This window comes from Bos grunniens, chromosome 17 (assembly GCF_055505025.1).
Source record: "Bos grunniens cultivar Pamir isolate PY7600 chromosome 17, Bosgru_T2T1.0, whole genome shotgun sequence".
NCBI classification, from domain to species: Eukaryota; Metazoa; Chordata; class Mammalia; order Artiodactyla; family Bovidae; genus Bos; species Bos grunniens.
This window is the reverse complement of record NC_141181.1, coordinates 71,445,267-71,464,427: the sequence shown is the minus strand read 5'-3', so window position 1 is coordinate 71,464,427 and position 19,161 is coordinate 71,445,267. Positions and strand designations below refer to the sequence as shown.

Sequence of the window (19,161 nt, the reverse complement as noted above, 5' to 3'; positions counted from 1 at the left end):
GGGGCCACGCGGGAGGGGGGAGCAGGGCTCGGCCGATCGCCAGACCGCCCTCGGTTCGGCTTGCCGCGCTCCGCCGCGGCCTTTGAAGGTCCGTCCCGTGGCCCTTGCGCGCGCCCTCCGCGTGCTGCCACAGCGGCTCCGATTCTCCAGGGCGCACACAGCTCGGGCCGGCGGCCCGGAGGGCGCAGGCTCACCGACCCCCGGAGCTGCCGAAGGAGAAGCCAGGGACCCGCGGGGGTGCCGCGTGACCGGGCCCCGGGCCTCCCGCCGGGGGCGTGTCTCCGCAGTCCCGCCCCGGCCCCGCCCCGCCGGCGGGGACCGGCGCCGCCGCCGCCGTCCCTGAGCCACAGCCAGCGCCGCCGTCGCCGTCTCCGACTCGGCTCGTCCGGCCCCGCCGCGCCGCCGCCGCCGCCATGCCCCGGGGGAGCCGCAGCGTGGCCTCGCGGCCAGCCAGGTAGGAGCCGGCACGGGCGCCGGGGGCGGGCGCGGGGGAAGCGCGGCCCCGCAAGGACGCGGCGGCGTGACCTTGGTGACGGCCGCGCCATCTTGGCGGGGGCGGGGCGGGGGCTGCCGCCGCGCGTCTAGGACGGTGGTCGCCCGGCCTGGGGTCCGGCCGGGAATGACCCCGCCTCTCCCCGCATCCCGCAGCCGCCCCGCCGCGCCCTCTGCCGCGCACCCGCCTGCGCACCCGCCGCCCTCGGCCGCGGCCCCGGCCCCCGCCCCGTCGGGCCAGCCCGGCCTGATGGCGCAGATGGCGACCACCGCCGCCGGAGTGGCCGTGGGCTCGGCTGTGGGCCACGTCGTGGGCAGCGCTCTGACCGGAGCCTTCAGTGGGGGGAGCTCAGAGCCCGCCCAGCCTGCGGCCCAGCAGGTGAGCAAGGGCTCAGGGGAAACTGAGGCCCGACACAGAGCCGCAGCAAGAAGGATCCTACTGGTCACTCGGCTGTTGGCCTGGGGTCATCACAGGCGGGCTCTCCCAACCCATCCCCTGAGGCCAAGGTCCCTAGAACCCCGTGGGCAGACACCAACCAGCCCTTTAAATATGGGGAAACCAAGGTGCTTAGGGGTCAGAGATAGCCCTAGGTCGCCCAACCCTAGTAGAAGGGAGGGCTGTTGGAGTTCCTGAGTGCCCGCTCTCCCACCCCCCGGGAGGCCCCTTCCTGAGCCCAAGGGTGACTGGTAGTCAGTGACTTTGGGCCTGCCGACCTGTACCCCACTGGGCACCCCACCAGTCCTGAGCCACATTTGGGCTTAGTGACGGGGTCAGGGATCATGAGGATCAGTGTGGCTGAGCCAGGAAGGTGTTAGAACCTGTCGGCCTGGAGTTCATACCAGCACTGCCCTGAGCTTTTCTAGACCCATGTCCCGCATCCTGCCCCACCTGCCCCTGTTCCCGCACCCCACCAGCAGCGGCAGGGGCTTCGAGAGGGCTGTGGGCTCACCCTATTTCAGGGATGGAGCCGCTAAGACCTGGGGCACACTGCCCGCTAGGGACCCCTGAGGCACCAGGGCCGGGGGCTCTGCGGAGGGGCAGCCGCCACCCCCAGCTTTGGAGTCCTCTCCCGGGTGCCCAGCCCGAGCTGATCCGGCTGCCTCCCACGCTGTGCCCCAGGCCCCGGAGCGCGCCGCCCCGCAGCCCCTGCAGATGGGGCCCTGTGCCTATGAGATCAGGCAGTTCCTGGACTGCTCCACCACCCAGAGCGACCTGACCCTGTGTGAGGGCTTCAGCGAGGCCCTGAAGCAGTGCAAGTACAACCACGGTGAGCGGCTGCTGCCCGACTGGCGCCAGGGTGGGAAGGGCGGTCCACGGCTCCCACTCCTTCGGGGTGCTCCCGCTATTCCCAGGTGCTCCTGCACTTCCCATGTGCTCCCGATTCTCCCTGGTGCTCCCTCTCCTCCTGGCTGCTCCTTTGCCTCCCAGGTGCTCCCACTTCTCCCTGGTGCTCCTGCTCCTCCCGGCGGCTCCTGTACCTTCGGCCTGACCTCCTCCCTCTACAGGTCTGAGCTCCCTGCCCTAAGAGACCAGAGCAGATTGGGTGGCCAGCCCTGCACCCACCTGCACCCCCCTCCCACCGACAGCCGGACCATGACGTCAGATTGTACCCACCGAGCTGGGACCCAGAGTGAGGAGGGGGTCCCTCACCCCACAGATGACCTGAGATGAAAACGTGCAATTAAAAGCCTTTATTTTAGCCGCACCTGCTGTGTCTCCTCTTGTTGGACTGTCTGCGGGGGGCGGGGGGGAGGGAGATGGAAGTCCCTCTGCGGGGTGGGGTGCCACCCCTTCAGCTGCTGCCCCCTGTGGGGAGGGCGACCTTGTCATCCTGCGTAATCCGACGGGCAGCGCAGACCGGATGGTGAGGCACTAACTGCTGACCTCAAGCCTCAAGGGCGTCCGACTCCGGCCAGCTGGAGACCCTGGAGGAGCGTGCCGCCTCCTTCTCGTCTCTGGGGGCCCCTCGGTGGCCTCACGCTCTGTCGGTCACCTTGCCCCTCTTGCTGATGCAATTTCCCCGTAATTGCAGATTCAGCAGGAGGAATGCTTCGGGCCTTTGCACCTGACCGCATGAGCAGAGGTCACGGCCAGCCCCCTTGGATCTCAGTCCAGCTTGGCTGCTTGGCCGTGACGTTCCAGGTCACAGGGCCTGCCGGCACAGAGGAGCAGGCCCTTCAGTGCCATCGAGCACTCGGAGCTGCTGCCTCCACTGAGTTCATTCAGTGTCTATGCACAGAGCGCCCACTGTGTACCAGGCCCTATTCCACGTTCCGCAGTCACCGAGCCCCAGGGCTGGTGGGGACCTGCCCTCGGGTACACTGTGTCCCGTCATGTGGCTTTACGTGTGTCTCCGAGGGAGGCTGGCATTGCGGTCCACCTCTCAGCACAAACATCTGTCCCCTGGGAAGGGGGTCCCATTTCTGGGTGCGAGCAGCCCCCTGGGGTCCGTGTCTCCTCCTTACCTGGCTCAAGGCCCCGGCTCCTGGGTCCTGGACAGCAGGGAGCCCACCCCTCGGGGCTGTGGAGGGGGGCCTTGCTCCTGGAGGCCACGCCGAGGGCCCAGGCGCCACCTCCGGCCGTCGCCCTGAGGGAGCAGGCCCGACGCCAGCGCGGCTCCTCTGTGAGGCCCGGGAAACCCTGCCTGAGGGTGCGGGTGGGCAGGTGCCCCTGCCCCCAGGCTCTCCTGTGTGAGTGACACTCACCAGCCAGCTCTGGATGCCACCCATCCGGGTTCTCCAGGAGGCACTCATAGCGGGTGGGGTCCCCTCCCTCCCCCTCTGTGGAGGGAGGGAGTCTGATCACTGGGAGGCTGGTGGTCCGTACCCGCCCCCCCCGACTCTGGACGTGTTTACTACCCCCGCCTGGGCTCAGGACAGGGCATTGGATGGGAAGGACAGGGCTGGGTCCTGGCCAGGCTGGGGGCTCTGCAGGGCATGGGTGTCCCTGTCTCTTCTTATATTCCAACGTCACTGCAGGGGGGCGCAAATCTTGGACCCCACTTACTGATGATCTGCATCAGGACATAGGTCCCCCCTCCTGCAGCGGGGGGCTGGCCACGGAGGGCGCTGGGGAAGGCCCCTCCTCCAGCCCCTCGGCAAGGCTCACCAGGTGCCCATCCTCAGCCAGCAGGGCGACGCTCGCTGGGAGGGCGGAGAGGGAGGCAGGGCAGGGCTGGTACGACCCCCGCTGGGGCGGGGGGGCCCTCAGCCGGTCCTCCAGCACCCTTGCTGCCCCCCCTCACCGTCAGGGGGCACCTGGCCGCTCTGCCTCAGGTGGGCGGTGAGGGTCCCAAGGCCACACCAGATGTTCACCAGCTCCCAGCAGCTGGCTGTGGGAGAGGGGCAGAGGTGGGCGCATGGCACCCGCCTTCCCCCCAGACCAGGATGCTCTGCCTCCCTCCCGCCCATCTCCCCAGACATCTGAAGGACTCTTGCCTCCACCATGCAGCCCCGCCTCCACCAGAAGCTCAGGTGCCCCGCCCCCCCCTTCCCGAAGCTGCAGGATCCCTGACCAGCGAAGAGATGGGACAGTTGGAACACACGCTCCCCCAGCAGCGGCACAGCAGCTGTGTGGCCCAGAAGAGCCCGCCTGTTTCCCTCAAGCAACTCCCCATGGGTGTCATCCCATGGACACCCCCTTCCCCACACCGCCTCCTCGTTCTCCCCCTCCAAGGCAGAGGGAACGTACCCCCACCTGTCTGCTAGGACAGGGGACCCCACTTACCTCCGAACATCACCTTGATAAACATGGCCGTGGTGGGGACAGATCCCTCCGACCCCCAACTTCCGACCTGGGGAAGGAGCTGGGGTGGAGCTCGACTGCAGGGTGGGGCCCTGTGGGAGGTGTACGGGTGGAGGGGTTGATGGGTGGGTGGGCTCAAGCGGAGCTCCTTGCTCAGTCCAGGCGGTCCCTGCAGCTAGTCCAGGATCCTCAGCCTTCTCCCGCTCACTGGATCAGGGAAGACTGAGGTTCCCTCCCCTGCCCCCCCACCCAGCTTCCAAGCTGGTCTCTGTGGCAGTGGGAGCTGCCAAGAGGTCTGAGCGGCCAGTATCCGGGTAACGGGGTTTGTGGAGGGTCCGGGCATTCCCGGTGCAGGGCTCTAGTGCGGGCTGGAGCCTCAGGCCCAGAGCTGTCCAGAGACCAGTGCCCTCCCACCGCCGCCGCCCACAAGGAGAGACAGAGCTCCCAGGCGGGGAGTCGGAGGTTCCTGGAGGGGGAGCATCCTCAACTCTGCAGGCCCCCTTCCCAGGCGCACTCCCGGCCTCCCCGTCTTCTGTCCCCTGTTCTTGTTGAAGTATGATTGGCATACAGTTCACAGCCACTCTTCGGAGTGTTCTCCACACTAAGGATACAGAACATGTCCCTCGTCCCCCCAAACTCCCAGCCAGGCTGTCACGAAGAGGGAGGCGGCCGACGGGGCAGGGCCTTGCACTCCTGCGTGTGGGGTCCACCGGGGTCGTCCCCGTGTCGGTGGCCCCTTCCTCTCACGCCAGGAGGGTCCCCTTGCCTGGAGGTGCCGTGGATCCGCTCGCTGCCTGCTCTTTGGGTTGTTTCCCGCATGGGGTGATGATGAAGAGGCCAGTACAGACACTTGCCAGCAGGTCTCTGGGTGAACAGGCATTTATTTCTCTTTCCTGCGGGCAGATCCTGGGAGTGGGGTGCCGGACCGTCCGGGGAGAGTATGCTTCTGTTTCTAAGAAGCTGCCGTGTTCTCCAGTGTGCTGCACCATGTCACGGCCCCTCTGTGCGTCTGGACTCAGGAGACCTCCTTCTCAGCGGCCCTCCCCACCGGGTGGTCAGGCCATCTGTGCCCTTCTGGGGGCAGAGCTCAGCGCCGGAGGCGGGAGGAGGCCCAGATCCCAGCGCAGCCCGCCAGCGTTGCTCTGCTTCCCTCGGCATTCATAGCTGGAGAAAGGGCAAGGAGCACCGGCTGCAGCCCCACCTGGAGGACGCACTTCGATGGCAGCAGGCGCTCAGAGGTGGCCCCGGGCAGCATTCCCCAGACGCACAGGCCAGTGCTTTCTCCCCAGGACACCACTGTGTCTGGGGACCCGAGTCCTGCAGCACGGTCGGGAGCGGCTGTGCCCAGATTCCGGCCTGCACCCTTGGCTCCAGCCACCACCCCTGTTTGTCAAGGGGTTTTTGTCTTTCGAGCCGCCGAGGAGGGAGTCTTTTGTCTGCAGTGTCACAGAAGTGCCATAAAGAGGGGCCCACAGTGGGAGCTTTATAACATTGGTGCGGAGGGCTGTAACAGGTCAGGGAGGCACTTGAGGGAGCCTTCTAGGGCGATGGAGATGTTCTAAAATTTGGTCTGGGTACAGGCTAGAGATGTGTGTGTGTGTGTGTGTGTGTGTGTAAAACCCTCGAGCCACACGTGTGAGGTCTGTGCATGTGACCGTACACAGGAGACCTCGGTGGAAAGCAGCCACCTGCTCTGACTGCACCTGTGGATTTCCAGCTCCTGCCCTCAGGCGGCCCTGCGGGGCCCACTGGCTGACGGGGAGACGGCACCGCCCTCCCCCGCTGTCAGGGTGGGGGGGCTGACGATTTGCATGTCGTGTCGGGGTCCAGCGGCCTCCCTTGCGTGGAGGTCCTGAAGCACCTGGAGCGCCGCCCGCAGAACAGCGGAATCCTGCCTGCCTCCCTGCTTCTGGCCATGGCCTGCCCGCCTCTGGCCCTCTTTCTGCTCGGGGCCCTCCTGGCAGGTGAGCCCTCCCAAGGCCTGGCTCACCTAGGGGTGTGTAAGACAGCACGGGGCTCTAGAAGTAAATCGCGGGGAAGTAAATCGTAGTGGGCAGGGGGGATGGTTTCCGAAGGGGCCCTGAGGGGGACAGGAGACCTGGCCTCAGTTTCCCCACTGGTGAGTGACCGGATAGCCAGGGTACCTTTGGACTCTGACTCTGGGGGGCTCTCAGAGACTGGTCTCCTACTCAGTTTTTCAGAGGGGAAGCTGGTGTGGCCTTGTCACTGCCCTGCAGGGCCTCAGGGACAAGCTATCCCTGAGGAGGTCTCCAGCAGTCAGTGGCCGGAGGCTGAGCCGATGGATATAGTAACAGCCCAGGCGGCCTCTTGGGGGTGGTCAGCCTGTAGCCAGGTTTTGGACGAGCCGAAGTGACCTAAGTGATGGGGGTCTGCAGGGCAAGGGATGAGGGTGGGCAGCAGGAGGACCCAGAGCCCACCAGCCCACCCTCTGAATTCTGGACCCTTAGCTGCATGTGGCTCCTTGGGAAGACGGGGCTTAAGGGTCGCCCGCTCTGTGGCCCACACAGTGCTGATTCCACAGCACTGGCTGTGAGCTTTTGGGAGCAGATTCTCCCGGGGAGTCTGACCCAGGCTTTGTGGGGCAGGGGCTGGAGGGAAGGGGCCCAGGCCAGACCTGAGTGTGTGTCTCTCAGCCTCCCAGCCAGCCCTGACCAAGCCAGAAGCACTGCTGGTCTTCCCAGGACAAGTGGCCCAACTGTCCTGCACGATCAGCCCCCATTACGCCATCGTCGGGGACCTCGGCGTGTCCTGGTATCAGCAGCGAGCAGGCAGCGCCCCCCGCCTGCTCCTCTACTACCGCTCAGAGGAGCACCAACACCGGGCCCCCGGCATTCCGGACCGCTTCTCCGCAGCTGCGGATGCAGCCCACAACACCTGCATCCTGACCATCAGCCCCGTGCAGCCCGAAGATGACGCCGATTATTACTGCTTTGTGGGTGACTTATTCTAGGGGTGTGGGATGAGTGTCTTCCGTCTGCCTGCCACTTCTACTCCTGACCTTGGGACCCTCTCTCTGAGCCTCCGTTTTCCTCCTCTGTGAAATGGGTTAATAACACTCACCATGTCAACAATAACTGCTCTGAGGGTCATGAGATCCCTGTGGCTCGGGGTGTGGGGGTAGGGATGGTCCTGGGGATTACTGCAGAAGAGGAAGCACCTGAGACCCTTGGCGTGGGGCCCAGCCTCCCCACCAGCCCCCAGGGGCCCAGACTGGTGGCTCTTGCCTTCCTGTGACGGGAGGAGCTGGAGTGAGAGAAAAAGGAACCAGCCTTTGCTGGTCCCGGCTCTGCATGGCTGGTTGGGTTCCAACACTCAACGAGGGGACTGGACCGGGTCTTCGGGAGCCCCTGCCTACTCCTGGGTGGGGCAAGGGGGCAGGTGTGAGTGTGTGTGTGGGGTGCAGACACTCAGAGGCACCTGAAGGCAGGTGGGCAGAGGGCAGGGGAGGCATGGGCAGCAGCCCTCCTGGGGTAGAGAGGCAGTCTTGCCACCAGAAGCAGAACTTAGCCCTGGGAGGGGGGTGGGGGGGTTGAAGAACACAGCTCTCTTCTCTCCCGGTTCCTCTAAGAGGCGCCACATGAACAGGGGGACTACCCATCAGATGCATGAGAGGGTCCCGCCCAGGCGCCAAGCCATCTCCTGGGCTCTCATCGGTCTTTGAGGGGACGAGATGGGCAGGCGGGTCCCGGGCTCCCCACGAAGGCGGCGGGTGGAAAATCCCAACAGGCGTGATGGGCACGCCTGCCCTTCTCCCGGGGACCCCAGCGCCCCCCTCGGCCTCCGGCCGGCCCCACCCGCAGGACAGGTACCCAGCCCGCCCAGCCGGCCGGGACGCGCTCGGGGACCGCCCCGAGAGCCGCGCGCCCACGGGACGGCCCGCCCCCCCCGGAGTCCAGCATCCAGGGGCCTGGCGTGCAGGCGGCGGGACCAGCGAGACGCGGGCCTCCGCGCGGCCTAGAGCGGCCGCGGAAGTGCCGCGGGCGGGGGCGGGGCCGCGGGCTTCGCGTCAGCAGCCGCCAGCGAGCGAGGCCACGGCCGCGGGGCTGGAGGCGCTGAGCTGCGGCCCCGCCCCGCCCGGGAGAGCGGCCCCGCCCCGGCCCGGGAGAGCGGCCACCTGTCCCTCTGGGGGCGCAGGTGTGGGCGGCCCCCGGCGCTGGGAGCAGGTGCGGGGCCGCGGCCGCTCGTGAGCCTCCAGCCCGGAGGACGGGCCCCGGGGGCCGGCCCGGTGCCCAGGCCCTGGGAGCCCCGGAGGACAGAGTGACAGAGGCCGGAGGAGCCGGGAAGGCCCGAGAGAGGTGGGAAGCACGGGGTTCCAGACCTAGGACATTTCAGCCCCAAAGCATCGGTGAAAACATTGCTGGGCACAGATAAAAGCGTCGCCAACTTTTTCAACACGGCGGAGACTTTAGCGGGTAGCTGGCACCTAGGGGGAATGGAAAAACCAGGATTTAGCAGGTGGGTGGAGGTCACAACTGCCCAGATCCTGAGAAAGAGGGGTCAGCGGGGCGGGAAAATTAGTGGGGAGAGGAGCTTTCAGAAACCAAGGGAATGAAACGAGGCTTGAGGTTGGTTATCCAGCAGCCGCCCCCTGCCCCGTGAGTGAGCGAAGGCTGGGCCCCTTATTGTCACATCTTCCAGCTCTTCGCTAGAAAACCTAGAGTTTTAAATACTGTGGCAGCTGAGTCAAACAATAAGGAAAAGCCCGACTCTTTGAGAGCCAGGCACAAGGCGTCTGTGACAGGGTCTCCAGGCTGCCCATTTGCAGTCTCTGAAACGGAGGGTTTTTCGAGAAGGAGGTCTTGGGGTGCCTGCCAGAATTGGAGGGGGGGTGCGGGAAGTGAGGACCCAGAAGAGAGGGCTTGGCCCGCTGCAAGGAGGTCACTGGACACTGGAGCTGAAGCGCCAGCCGAAACTGGAAACTCGAAATCTGTCTCCGTGCCAGCCACAAGGTCTATGATTTTCCTTGGCGACGTTCAGCATCTTAGGAGGAGCTGGCGGGGGAGGCGGGTAGTTCGTGGGCGGTTGCAGCAGGGCAGGAAGGTGAGGAACCTGAGGCTGGTCAGAGAGCTGGTTGGAGTGATGCCCATCGGTGGACCCGCTGGAGAAGGCCTGAGTAGAGAAGGTCTAAGCTTAACGGGGAAGGGGTGGGCCAGGGAGGAAATGGGGTGGGAAGTTTGAGGAGGGGGAGCAGTGGAGATGGGGGTTGTGAGGAATGGGAGTGAGCTTAGACGCTTGAGGATACTGCAGTTCTGTGCTTTTTTTCACACCTGGCTGAAAATTCACTGAAAACAAAACAACCCTTGCTCTGTGACAGCCTAGAGGGGTGGGAGGGAGGCTTAAGAGGGAGGGGACGTGCGTGTGCCTATGGGTGATTCATGTGGGTGTACGGCAGAAAGCAACATGGTATGTAATTACCCTCCAATTAAAGATCAAGTACAACTTAAAAACCCCAAACACAACATTGTAAGTCAGCTAGACTCCAGTAAACATTTCAGTAAAAAGATTCAACTGGGAATGAGTTCCGCCGTGACTATCCTGATGAATTTCCCGTGTCTTCTTGAGGCCATTCCTCTTTGAACTTCTGTGTTTGGGGAAGCGTGCCTTTGTATGGAGTCCTGAGGAGTAAATGAGACGGGCTTGTAGAAGGCCTAGTAGTGCCTTGCACGCGGCAGATGCTCAATAACCTCGAGTTGTCACCATTATGGTACCTCAAGAGTCTCCTTGGAGCTTGCACGGTTTCTGAATGGGGTCCTGCGGGGCTCCCTTGGGGCTCCCACAGTGGGGTTGGGGGGCTGAGTGGGGGTGTTCCCCCCTCCTTGCTTGTCCCTGTGGAACACCCCCTTCCACCCGAGCAGCTCTGCTTTGGTCTCTTGTGTTTGTTTATATCTCCTAGATTGTTGTTCAGTCGCTCAGTCGTGTCCAACTCTCCGACCCCATGGACTGCAGCACACCAGGCCTTCTGCCTTCACCATCTCCCGGAGCTTGCTCAAACTCCTGTCCATTGAGTTGCTGATGCCGTCCAACCATCTCGTCCTCTGTCGTCCCCTTCTCCTTTTGACCTCAGTCTTTCCCAGCATCAGGGTCTTTTCCAATGAGTCAGCTCTTTGACTCAGGTGGCCAAGTATTGGAGCTTCAGCTTCATTATCAGTCCTTCCAATGAATATTCAGGGTTGATTTCTTTTAGGATTGAGTGACTTGATCTCCTTGCAGTCCAAGGGACTCTCAAGAGTCTTCAACACCACAGTTCAAAAGCATCAGTTCTTCGGCACTCAGCCTTCTTTATGATCCAACGCCCACATCCGTACATGACTACTGGAAAAACTTTGGCTCAGAGATAATTGACTTGATTGAATACAAAGTTCTTTGGCAAAAAATAAAAGTGTGGCAAGCAGTACTGACACAAAAGCAAGTGGCTTTTCCTCCCTTGAGTCATTTATTTATTCAGTGGGTGTGTGCGTGTAGAGACGGAGCGGCTGTGCTGGGAGATGGGGCTTCCACTTCAGAGGAGCCCTGGACCTGCCCTCGGGGAGTTCACAGGCAGTGCTTCGGGGGGTCCTGCCAGGACGCCTGCCCTTCGAGTGCCCAGTGCTGTGATGGATGCGTGTCCCGCATCTGTGGCCACTGGGGCCACGTGCCCGAGATTGTCCGGGTCTGAGGGTGCAGAGAAGAGGAGGCATTTGGACTGAGTCTGGAAAAATGAGCATGTGGCCACGTGAGAAGCCAGTGGTGAGGGGACCAGTCAGGCGGAGGAAAGAGCGGCTCATACAAGTTGTGGAGCTGGAAGCACGAGGGTGTGTGGAAGCAGAGGCCGGGGACAGGGCCGCAGGGCCGGCCATGGAGGGCGTGGGCTGCTGCAGGCTCTTGAGAAGGGGGACGCCGCCATCAGGACCGGGTTTAGGTGTTTGACCCTGGTGTCCACGTAGAGAACAGATGTGTGGGGGGGGAGCTGGAGATGGGCATCCATCGGGAGTCAGCCTGGAGAGAGGCAGAGACCCCGTCAGTGGGCCCTCAGGACGTGGATGGGGCGGGTGTTGGGAAGATCTGACTCCTGGGTTCCGGCTGGGGCTCCGGGCTGGAGGGGTGCCGCCCACCGAGCACAGGAGGCAAACAGATGCCCTCTCCCAGCAAGACCCCAGCCCCAGCACCCTCCGGGGCCGGACTCCGCCCCTCTTCCAGAATGGCTCCCCTGATGTCCTCGCCCCGCTTTCCGGTGCCCTGAGCCTTTAGGGTCTGGATCCCCTTGATGTCCTCGCCCATCTTTCCGGTGCCCTGAGCCTTTAGGGTCTGGATCCCCTTGATGTCCTCGCCCCGCTTTCCGGTGCCCTGAGCCTTTAGGGTCTGGACACCAGCGTCCGCCTTGCGCTTGTTTCTGGGGAGTCTCTGGCTTGTCTCTGACTCACCCAGGACCGTCTTCGAGGGCAAGGTTGTGTCCTTGGTTCCATCTGCTTTGGGGTCCGGCTCCTCGCTGCTTGACCTGCTGACGTGACAGTGTCTCTTGTTTTCTTTTCAGAATCCGAGAGCAGCTGTGTGTGTCCCAGACAGACCCAGCCGCTGGGATGACGGGCCCCTCTGTGGAGATCCCCCCGGCCGCCAAGCTGGGTGAGGCTTTCGTGTTTGCCGGCGGGCTGGACATGCAGGCCGACCTGTTCGCGGAGGAGGACCTGGGGGCCCCCTTTCTTCAGGGGAGGGCTCTGGAGCAGATGGCCGTCATCTACAAGGAGATCCCTCTCGGGGAGCAAGGCGGGGAGCAGGACGATTACCGGGGGGACTTCGATCTGTGCTCCAGCCCCGTTCCGCCTCAGAGCATCCCCCCGGGAGACAGGGCCCAGGACGATGAGCTGTTCGGCCCGACCTTCCTCCAGAAATCAGACCCGACTGCCTACCGGATCACGGGCAGCGGGGAAGCCGCCGATGCGCCTGCCAGGGAGGCGGTGGGCAGGGGTGACTTGGGGCTGCAGGGGCCGCCCAGGACCGCGCAGCCCGCCAAGCCCTACGCGTGTCGGGAGTGCGGCAAGGCCTTCAGCCAGAGCTCGCACCTGCTCCGGCACCTGGTGATTCACACCGGGGAGAAGCCGTATGAGTGCGGCGAGTGCGGCAAGGCCTTCAGCCAGAGCTCGCACCTGCTCCGGCACCAGGCCATCCACACCGGGGAGAAGCCGTACGAGTGCGGCGAGTGCGGCAAGGCCTTCCGGCAGAGCTCGGCCCTGGCGCAGCACGCGAAGACGCACAGCGGGAGGCGGCCGTACGCCTGCCGCGAGTGCGGCAAGGACTTCAGCCGCAGCTCCAGCCTGCGCAAGCACGAGCGCATCCACACCGGGGAGAAGCCCTACGCGTGCCAGGAGTGCGGCAAGGCCTTCAACCAGAGCTCGGGCCTGAGCCAGCACCGCAAGATCCACTCGCTGCAGAGGCCGCACGCCTGCGAGCTGTGCGGGAAGGCCTTCTGCCACCGCTCGCACCTGCTGCGGCACCAGCGCGTCCACACGGGCAAGAAGCCGTACGCCTGCGCGGACTGCGGCAAGGCCTTCAGCCAGAGCTCCAACCTCATCGAGCACCGCAAGACGCACACGGGCGAGAGGCCCTACCGGTGCCACAAGTGCGGCAAGGCCTTCAGCCAGAGCTCGGCGCTCATCGAGCACCAGCGCACCCACACGGGCGAGAGGCCTTACGAGTGCGGCCAGTGCGGCAAGGCCTTCCGCCACAGCTCGGCGCTCATCCAGCACCAGCGCACCCACACGGGCCGCAAGCCCTACGTGTGCAACGAGTGCGGCAAGGCCTTCCGCCACCGCTCGGCGCTCATCGAGCACTACAAGACGCACACGCGCGAGCGGCCCTACGAGTGCAACCGCTGCGGCAAGGCCTTCCGGGGCAGCTCGCACCTCCTCCGCCACCAGAAGGTCCACGCGGCGGACAAGCTCTAGGGTCCGCCCGGGGCGAGGGCACGCCGGCCCTGGCGCCCCCGGCCCAGCGGGTGGACCTGGGGGGCCAGCCGGACGGCGGAATCCCGGCCGGCTGTTCTCTGCTGTGACCCCGGGGGGTTGGTTTTGCCCTCCATTCGCTTTTTCTAAAGTGCAGACGAATACACGTCAGAGGGACGAAGTGGGGTTAAGCCCCCGGGAGACGTCCGGCGAGCTCTAACCTCAGACACTTGCAGAAGTGAAGCGGACTCGCAGCCCGTACAGCCCGGGGAAGATGAGTCCAAAGTCGAGGGTCACCTTGGCCACTGCAGGGTCGCTCGGCGGTGGGGCGGAGCGGGTGCAGGAGGGCTCCTCCTGGGCTTGGGGTGGCAGGCGAGGACCCCGCGCCTCTCAGCCCTCGGCCTGGGTTGGCAGAGGGCGGGCCTGGCTGTAGGCCCTCCAGCGGAGGTGGAGGCGCTGCCCGGCTCAGCCAGGCACAGGACCCTGCCACGAGGAGTAGCCCTCCGCCAGACCCGGGGTCCAGGCTGGGGCGCCTGCGGGGCCTCCGTTCTGTGGCTGGGCAGCCTGCGCCCTGTCCAGGGATGAAGGGGTTCCGGTCTGAAGGGCTGGGTTCAGGGTCCAGCTCTGGCCCCTCCTGCCTTGGTGTCCTGGAGGAAGCCCCAAGGCTCCGTTTCCCTCTCCAGGAGGTGGGGACGTTGGGAATGCCACATTCCCCTGGGGGGTGTGTGTGTGTGTTCAAGGCTCCCATTCAGACTGGGACTGGGCACTCACGAGCTTTGGCAACTGGCAACTGAGGACGGAGACCCAGGGTGACACCCCACCTCCTGCTGCGGCCCCCCCGGCAGGGGAGACACAGGCCCGTCTGTTCCCAAGATGGCAGGGCCCCTCCCCCTCCAGCTTGTGCCCTGGGTGTGGTGCCTGGGGCTACAGCGACCCTTTCCGGTTCCCCGGGCCAGTTCAGCTGGGCATCCTCAGGGCGGGGCTCTGAGGGTGCCATGTTTCCAGAGCTCCTCCTCCTCCTACCAGTAGCAGGCGGGGGGCCAGCTCCCAGGCAGCCCCCTGGCATCGCCTAGGTGCAGACCTGCCCGCTGTGACCCAGCAAGGCTTGAAGGTGGCCATCCCAGTTAAGGCCCCTGCCCCTGGCCCGGGAATGGGCTCGGGCAGGGCGGCATCTGCTGCCCCAGAAGCGTCTGTCCCTGGCCCCTGGGAGTTGGCGGTGGTCTCTGGTACTGTCCCTCGCAGGGCCCCTTAGCACTGCTCGGGGAGGAGGTGGGCTGAACTGATTTTGAAGTTTTACATGTCTGCGGCCGCAGTCCTACGAGCCCGTCAGGGTCATGCTGGTTATTTCAGCAGATGGGGCTTGGCTCGGCAGCTAGGATGGTCCTGAATAAAAATGGGAAGGCCAGAGCTGTTCCTCCATCAGCAGGCTTGGCAGCTGGGGACGTTGAAAGGACAGGTCTGCTGGTCTGGGGAGACCAGCTCTGTGCAGCCCCTCTGCTGTCCGTGGGGGTACTAAACCAGCCCCTGTGTGTGCCCATCTGAGTGGCAGCCCGCCTGGAGGATCGCCCATCACTTGTGAGAATTGAGAGAATGCTGACACCCCTGCTCGGTGCAGGGGGACAGGGCCCCCTAAGATCTACCTCCTTGCCCCACCCCCGGGACCCCCTCAGCCTTGGCCAGGACTGTCCTTACTGGGCAGGGCAGTCATCCACTTCCAACCTTTGCCGTCTCCTCCGCGCGCTGTGCTCCCAGCCAAATTGTTTTATTTTTTTCCAAGCATCACTTTGCACACGTCACCACTCTCCTTAAAACCACCCTTCCGGAGTCTCCTACTCGTAAATCGCCGGTTTCAGCCAACCTGGGTCGCCCCCCAAGCCCAGCAAGCCTACCGAGCCCCGCGCCTCCCAGCTACTTCACGCTCGCCTCAAGCTTCTAAACGCGGACCTTCTCCCCCCCACCCCCATCCCTTTCTTTTCTGATGATTTATGTAACAAGGCAGGTAAGACTCCTCTCCTGAAGGGTTGACAGACTCACACAAAACCGTGGTCAGACCAGACAAGTGCTTTTTTTCAGAAGTGTGAGCGGAACCTAGTCTTCAGCTCACGCTCTTTCCTTGTTTTCTTATGTGTTCTAAGTCCTTTGACTTCGGCTCCCAGACAGCGACGTTGTAAGAGGCCGTCCTGGTAGCATTTGAATTGTTCTCGAGTTTCGTTGTTGGATTTTGTTTTATTGTCTTAGTTTTCCCTTCTTTTAGCAGACGTTGTTGACTGTCGTAAAGCTCCAGTTCTTGGTTCTGTTTACTAATCGAATTGTTTTGTCAAAGTACATGTATTCTGCTCTTTTCTTTATCTTTTTTGTCGCTTAATATTAACACTTTACATTTCTAAGATTAATTATTTAGGTAATTAATAATTTTTAACATTTCTAGTAAACGTGGGTACTTTGGTCTGTGTTTGTTTTCTTGTAGTTACAGCTTTTTCTGCTCTATACTGTTGACGTCTGTTTTTTTTTTTTGCTCTTAGGAATTTCCCTTTGACCCCATTATTATTATTTTAATTAGTATTTTTTAATACTAATTAAAAATTAGTATTTTTAAATGAACCCTAATCCTAACCCCAGTGATGACTGCTTCAGTCATTGCTGTTACTTATTATGTGCTGGTGTCGGGATTTTTAAGTGTCCATAGACATTCTCTGAGCCTGAATATATTATCAGTTTTTATACAGCATTTGTGTACTCTCAAGAAACGTGTTTTCACTCTGTCAGTTCGGTTTGTTACCTCAGTCTTTATGTTATTTTGCTCCAGTCCGCACTTGCTCTAACTTGTCTTCCCTTCGAGGTGTGAGGACGCCTGGCAGCCGGTGAGCATGCCGGGGTCCGGGGTCGTGGGCCCAGGCGCCCAGCAAAGCCGTGTGGGTGTGTGCACGGGTGGGCTGCTCCGGGAGGAAGCCTGTGGCCCTCGAAGGGCCTGTGGCCCCACGGTAGTTAGGAGCGCTGGTTTACCTGGTCACACCACGGTCTGATTTTGTGTGTTTTTCCCTGACGTGTTTCTGTTTTGCCTTGGTTTCTATTCTGTTTTATGAGTGCCGTTTACGCTTTGTTAGTCATGCCGTTATCTCGATAGACAGGGTATACGTGATCAAGTGATTACCGTATTTGGAGCAGATGTCTATTTAACAGAGATGAACTGAGAACCTGTGCCTTTGCATGCCCTCTTTGCCTCTTTTAATGCTTCTAGCTTCAACTTCTCTTTTCCAAACATCATAATGGAAACCCCTTGCTTTTTTTTTTTTTTAATTTGCATTTGCATGAGAGTTTATTTAGCTCGGCATTTTATTTTTTAAATTTGTGTATATATTTTTGCTATATATCTGTAACTTATAAACAGCAAATTATTGGATTTTGCTTTCTGATTCTTTCTGTAATTTTTCTTACATAAGAAGTTCTCCTATGAGTAACATTGCTGTTTAGAGTGAGGCATGATTTATTTCCAGCTTAGTATGTATTGGGTCGGTTAACCCCCAAAGGTCATGCTCATCCCCGCCCCATCTCTGTGAGTTATTGTCCGAGTGTGGAGCGCCCTGTCTAGGCCGACGAGAGACCCACCATCAGGCACACCTGCCCCTCCTGGTCTGGTCAGTGCCAGGCTCTGTCCTGAGTCCACTCCTGACGTCACAGGCTGGTGCTTCAGCGACCTCGGCTGTGACACGGAGGGTGTGATGGCACTGCCCAGCCCCGTGGGGCTTGGAGGACTAAAGGATGCACACCTGCCTGGCAGACTGAGGGCACAGGTGTTTCTCACACTGTCAGCGTTTTGAAATATTCCTTTGATTTTCTACCCTAACTCCCAAAGGCCGTTCAACATAAGCTAGAATGCTACGTGGTGCTTGATTACATTTTAGAAAAGTTTCAGCAAATACCACGAGATGCAGCAAAGAACTAGACCTCACAGATCAGGCCGCCTGCATAAGGGAGCCCACACAGTCGTGGGAGACGGGGACCCTCTCCCACGTCCTGCCTGTCCCAGGATGGTCCCCTCACCCGCCCCCTCTCTCCCCTGGCCCTCCTGTGGTGGGGGCCGGCCACCGTCACAGCTGCAGAGCCTCAAGAAGGGGGTCGCCCTGGCCACTCCCGTGGCAGGAGGGACGCGAGGGCAGGAGCTTACCGCGGGTGCAGTGGTCTCGGATCAGCTCAGCTGGCCGCTGCGGGGTCGGGGGGACAGTTCAGTGGGAGGCAGGAGCCCCCACTACAGCTGCCGGGACTTCTCAGAGGTGACAAGGGGGTTCAGTCACCTCAGCCCAGGTGGAAACCAAATGGCCTCTTGCGCGGCTCCTGGGGCCACGCGGAGGTTCGCTGGGATCACAGGTATCTGGATGTGTGTGCCATGGACATGCACCACCTTCGGGGGGTAAGGGGTGGGGAAAGGCAGCCCCTTTCTTTTGGGGGACCCCCTCTTCAGTGTCTGATAACCAGGAAACCAAATCAGAAGGTGGTCTGGGGGTGCTGAGCAGGGTGTCTCCGACACCACAGGCCACACACTCACACAGCCTCCAGGACTCCAGTGGGGCTGAGCGCTGGAGACTCACCCACGTTTGCTACCCCCCCACCCAAGGCCATCCCAGAACAGCTGCCTGCGTCCTCACAGCTGGCCCCTCCCCTCTGGTCTAACCCAGTGTGGGTGGGCCGGCCTGGGGTCTCCACCTGCCTCCTGCTGTTCCCTGGGCTGCTGGCTGTCTGCAGATGCGGGGCCCTGGCCCGGAGAAGCCCCATCAGAGCCCAGAGGACGGGAGTGGAGCGGGGAGGTGAGCCCCGGAGTCTCGAGGGGCCAGAGGCAAAATACTGGGCTGTGTCCCTGGAAGGCAGTTTCCCGTGAAACCTTCAATATAGGCCGCCCCAGACGATCAGCCTCATCTGCTACTTGGATTCCTCCCGGTAGCGAATGGTGATTGGGTTCTACATGGACCCGGGACTTCTGTTTGAATTATAATCTTTCCCCCACTGCCCCTCCAGGGATCTGGAAAATGGAGGCCTGGGCTAGACGGAAGCTTCCTCCAAGATTCTTTATTGAAGGGATTCGAAGAGAAACAGGTGGTCAGTAATCTGTGGGGGATGGAGGGGTGAGCGCTACGTGTAACGGTTTTACTGTTGCTACGGGACCAGTTTTGATGTCTTTCCCCTTCAAGAAGCAGACCCAAACACCGAGATGCTGAGGTTAGCAGCACAGAGCGGGTTCATCCACAAGGCAACCAGGCAGGGAGACCAGAGACGCTCTGGAATCTGCCTCCCTGTGGGCACGGGCTGGGTGCTCACGGATGAAGACCAAGCAGCAGGTGGCGTGGGGCGTGGGGAGCCTGCGGAAAGCGATGGACAAGGTGCGGGACCGCGGTCCGCGCGGTGGACCCAAGCTCCGCCTCTGCGCTGCAGCGCGAGCTGGGGGCGGAGCTTCCAGGGACCCGCGACCACGCCCAGTGGGAGGGTCCGCGGTCCACCCAGTCCTAACAGCTCAGCTCCAACTAGACGCCGCTGAGTCCGGCTTTCTAGAGAGCAACCCCGGCGGGTATTTTATGGTTCTGGCTTCCTGATTGGAGGACACGCGAGTCTTAGAACACCCTTGATTAGTGCGGGCAGGCGGAATGGATTTGACTGATCACGACCCGCAGTTTCACCATCTCAGGAGCCGCCCTCACCCCCACCTATCCTGCCAAAGGGGGGCCTCGGTGCTGAGATCGGGGCCACACGTGCACTAGACCGTCGGTCAGCGCTGCTGCTGAGCGGACCCGGGGCCATCCTCACACCGCCACTGGCCCCTGTGCGCAATAAAAGGAAGGAAAGCGGGAAAAGCGCTTTCTGGCCGCGTTGGCCTTGCGCGTTCCTCCATCGCCATCTGCTGGCAGAGCCCGGCATGGCACCCGCTGCACAGAAACCTCGGTGTCCGTTTGGGTGCCCCATCCTTGACCCCGAGATAGCACCCTCCGTCCAAAATGAAAA

At 62.1% G+C, this 19,161-nt stretch overlaps 4 protein-coding genes across 5 annotated transcripts; 3 read left to right on the top strand and 1 right to left on the bottom strand.

Annotated features, from left to right (window-relative positions):
* Positions 1 to 326: 326 nt before the first annotated feature.
* Positions 327 to 2,198, top strand: CHCHD10 (coiled-coil-helix-coiled-coil-helix domain containing 10). The gene is made up of 4 exons (XM_086349045.1): positions 327 to 454; positions 649 to 871; positions 1,613 to 1,760; positions 1,999 to 2,198. Exons 1-4 carry the CDS (start codon positions 414 to 416, stop codon positions 2,016 to 2,018), a joined length of 432 nt encoding a protein of 143 aa, XP_086205171.1. The 5' UTR covers positions 327 to 413; the 3' UTR covers positions 2,019 to 2,198.
* Positions 2,199 to 3,324: 1,126 nt separating this feature from the next.
* Positions 3,325 to 4,244, bottom strand: C17H22orf15 (chromosome 17 C22orf15 homolog). Its single transcript, XM_086349047.1, is given in 4 exon segments — positions 3,325 to 3,529; positions 3,532 to 3,636; positions 3,738 to 3,824; positions 4,220 to 4,244. Coding segments are annotated over 4 exon segments (297 nt in total). The 3' UTR covers positions 3,325 to 3,449.
* A 1,793-nt stretch (positions 4,245 to 6,037) lies between these two features.
* Positions 6,038 to 7,332, top strand: VPREB3 (V-set pre-B cell surrogate light chain 3). Its single transcript, XM_086348982.1, has 2 exons — positions 6,038 to 6,201; positions 6,892 to 7,332. Exons 1-2 carry the CDS (start codon positions 6,153 to 6,155, stop codon positions 7,206 to 7,208), a joined length of 366 nt encoding a protein of 121 aa, XP_086205108.1. The 5' UTR covers positions 6,038 to 6,152; the 3' UTR covers positions 7,209 to 7,332.
* Positions 7,333 to 8,418: 1,086 nt separating this feature from the next.
* On the top strand, positions 8,419 to 13,317 carry ZNF70 (zinc finger protein 70). Of its 2 annotated transcripts, none has more exons than XM_086348980.1 (2): positions 8,419 to 8,553; positions 11,769 to 13,317. In XM_086348980.1, the coding sequence occupies exon 2, from the start codon at positions 11,815 to 11,817 to the stop codon at positions 13,174 to 13,176; it is 1,362 nt and encodes a 453-aa protein (XP_086205106.1). In that variant the 5' UTR covers positions 8,419 to 8,553; positions 11,769 to 11,814; the 3' UTR covers positions 13,177 to 13,317. The 2 variants fall into 2 exon arrangements, with proteins under 2 accessions (XP_086205106.1, XP_086205107.1); XM_086348981.1 differs by having other exon boundaries at positions 8,523 to 8,713.
* The last annotated feature ends 5,844 nt before the right edge of the window (positions 13,318 to 19,161 follow it).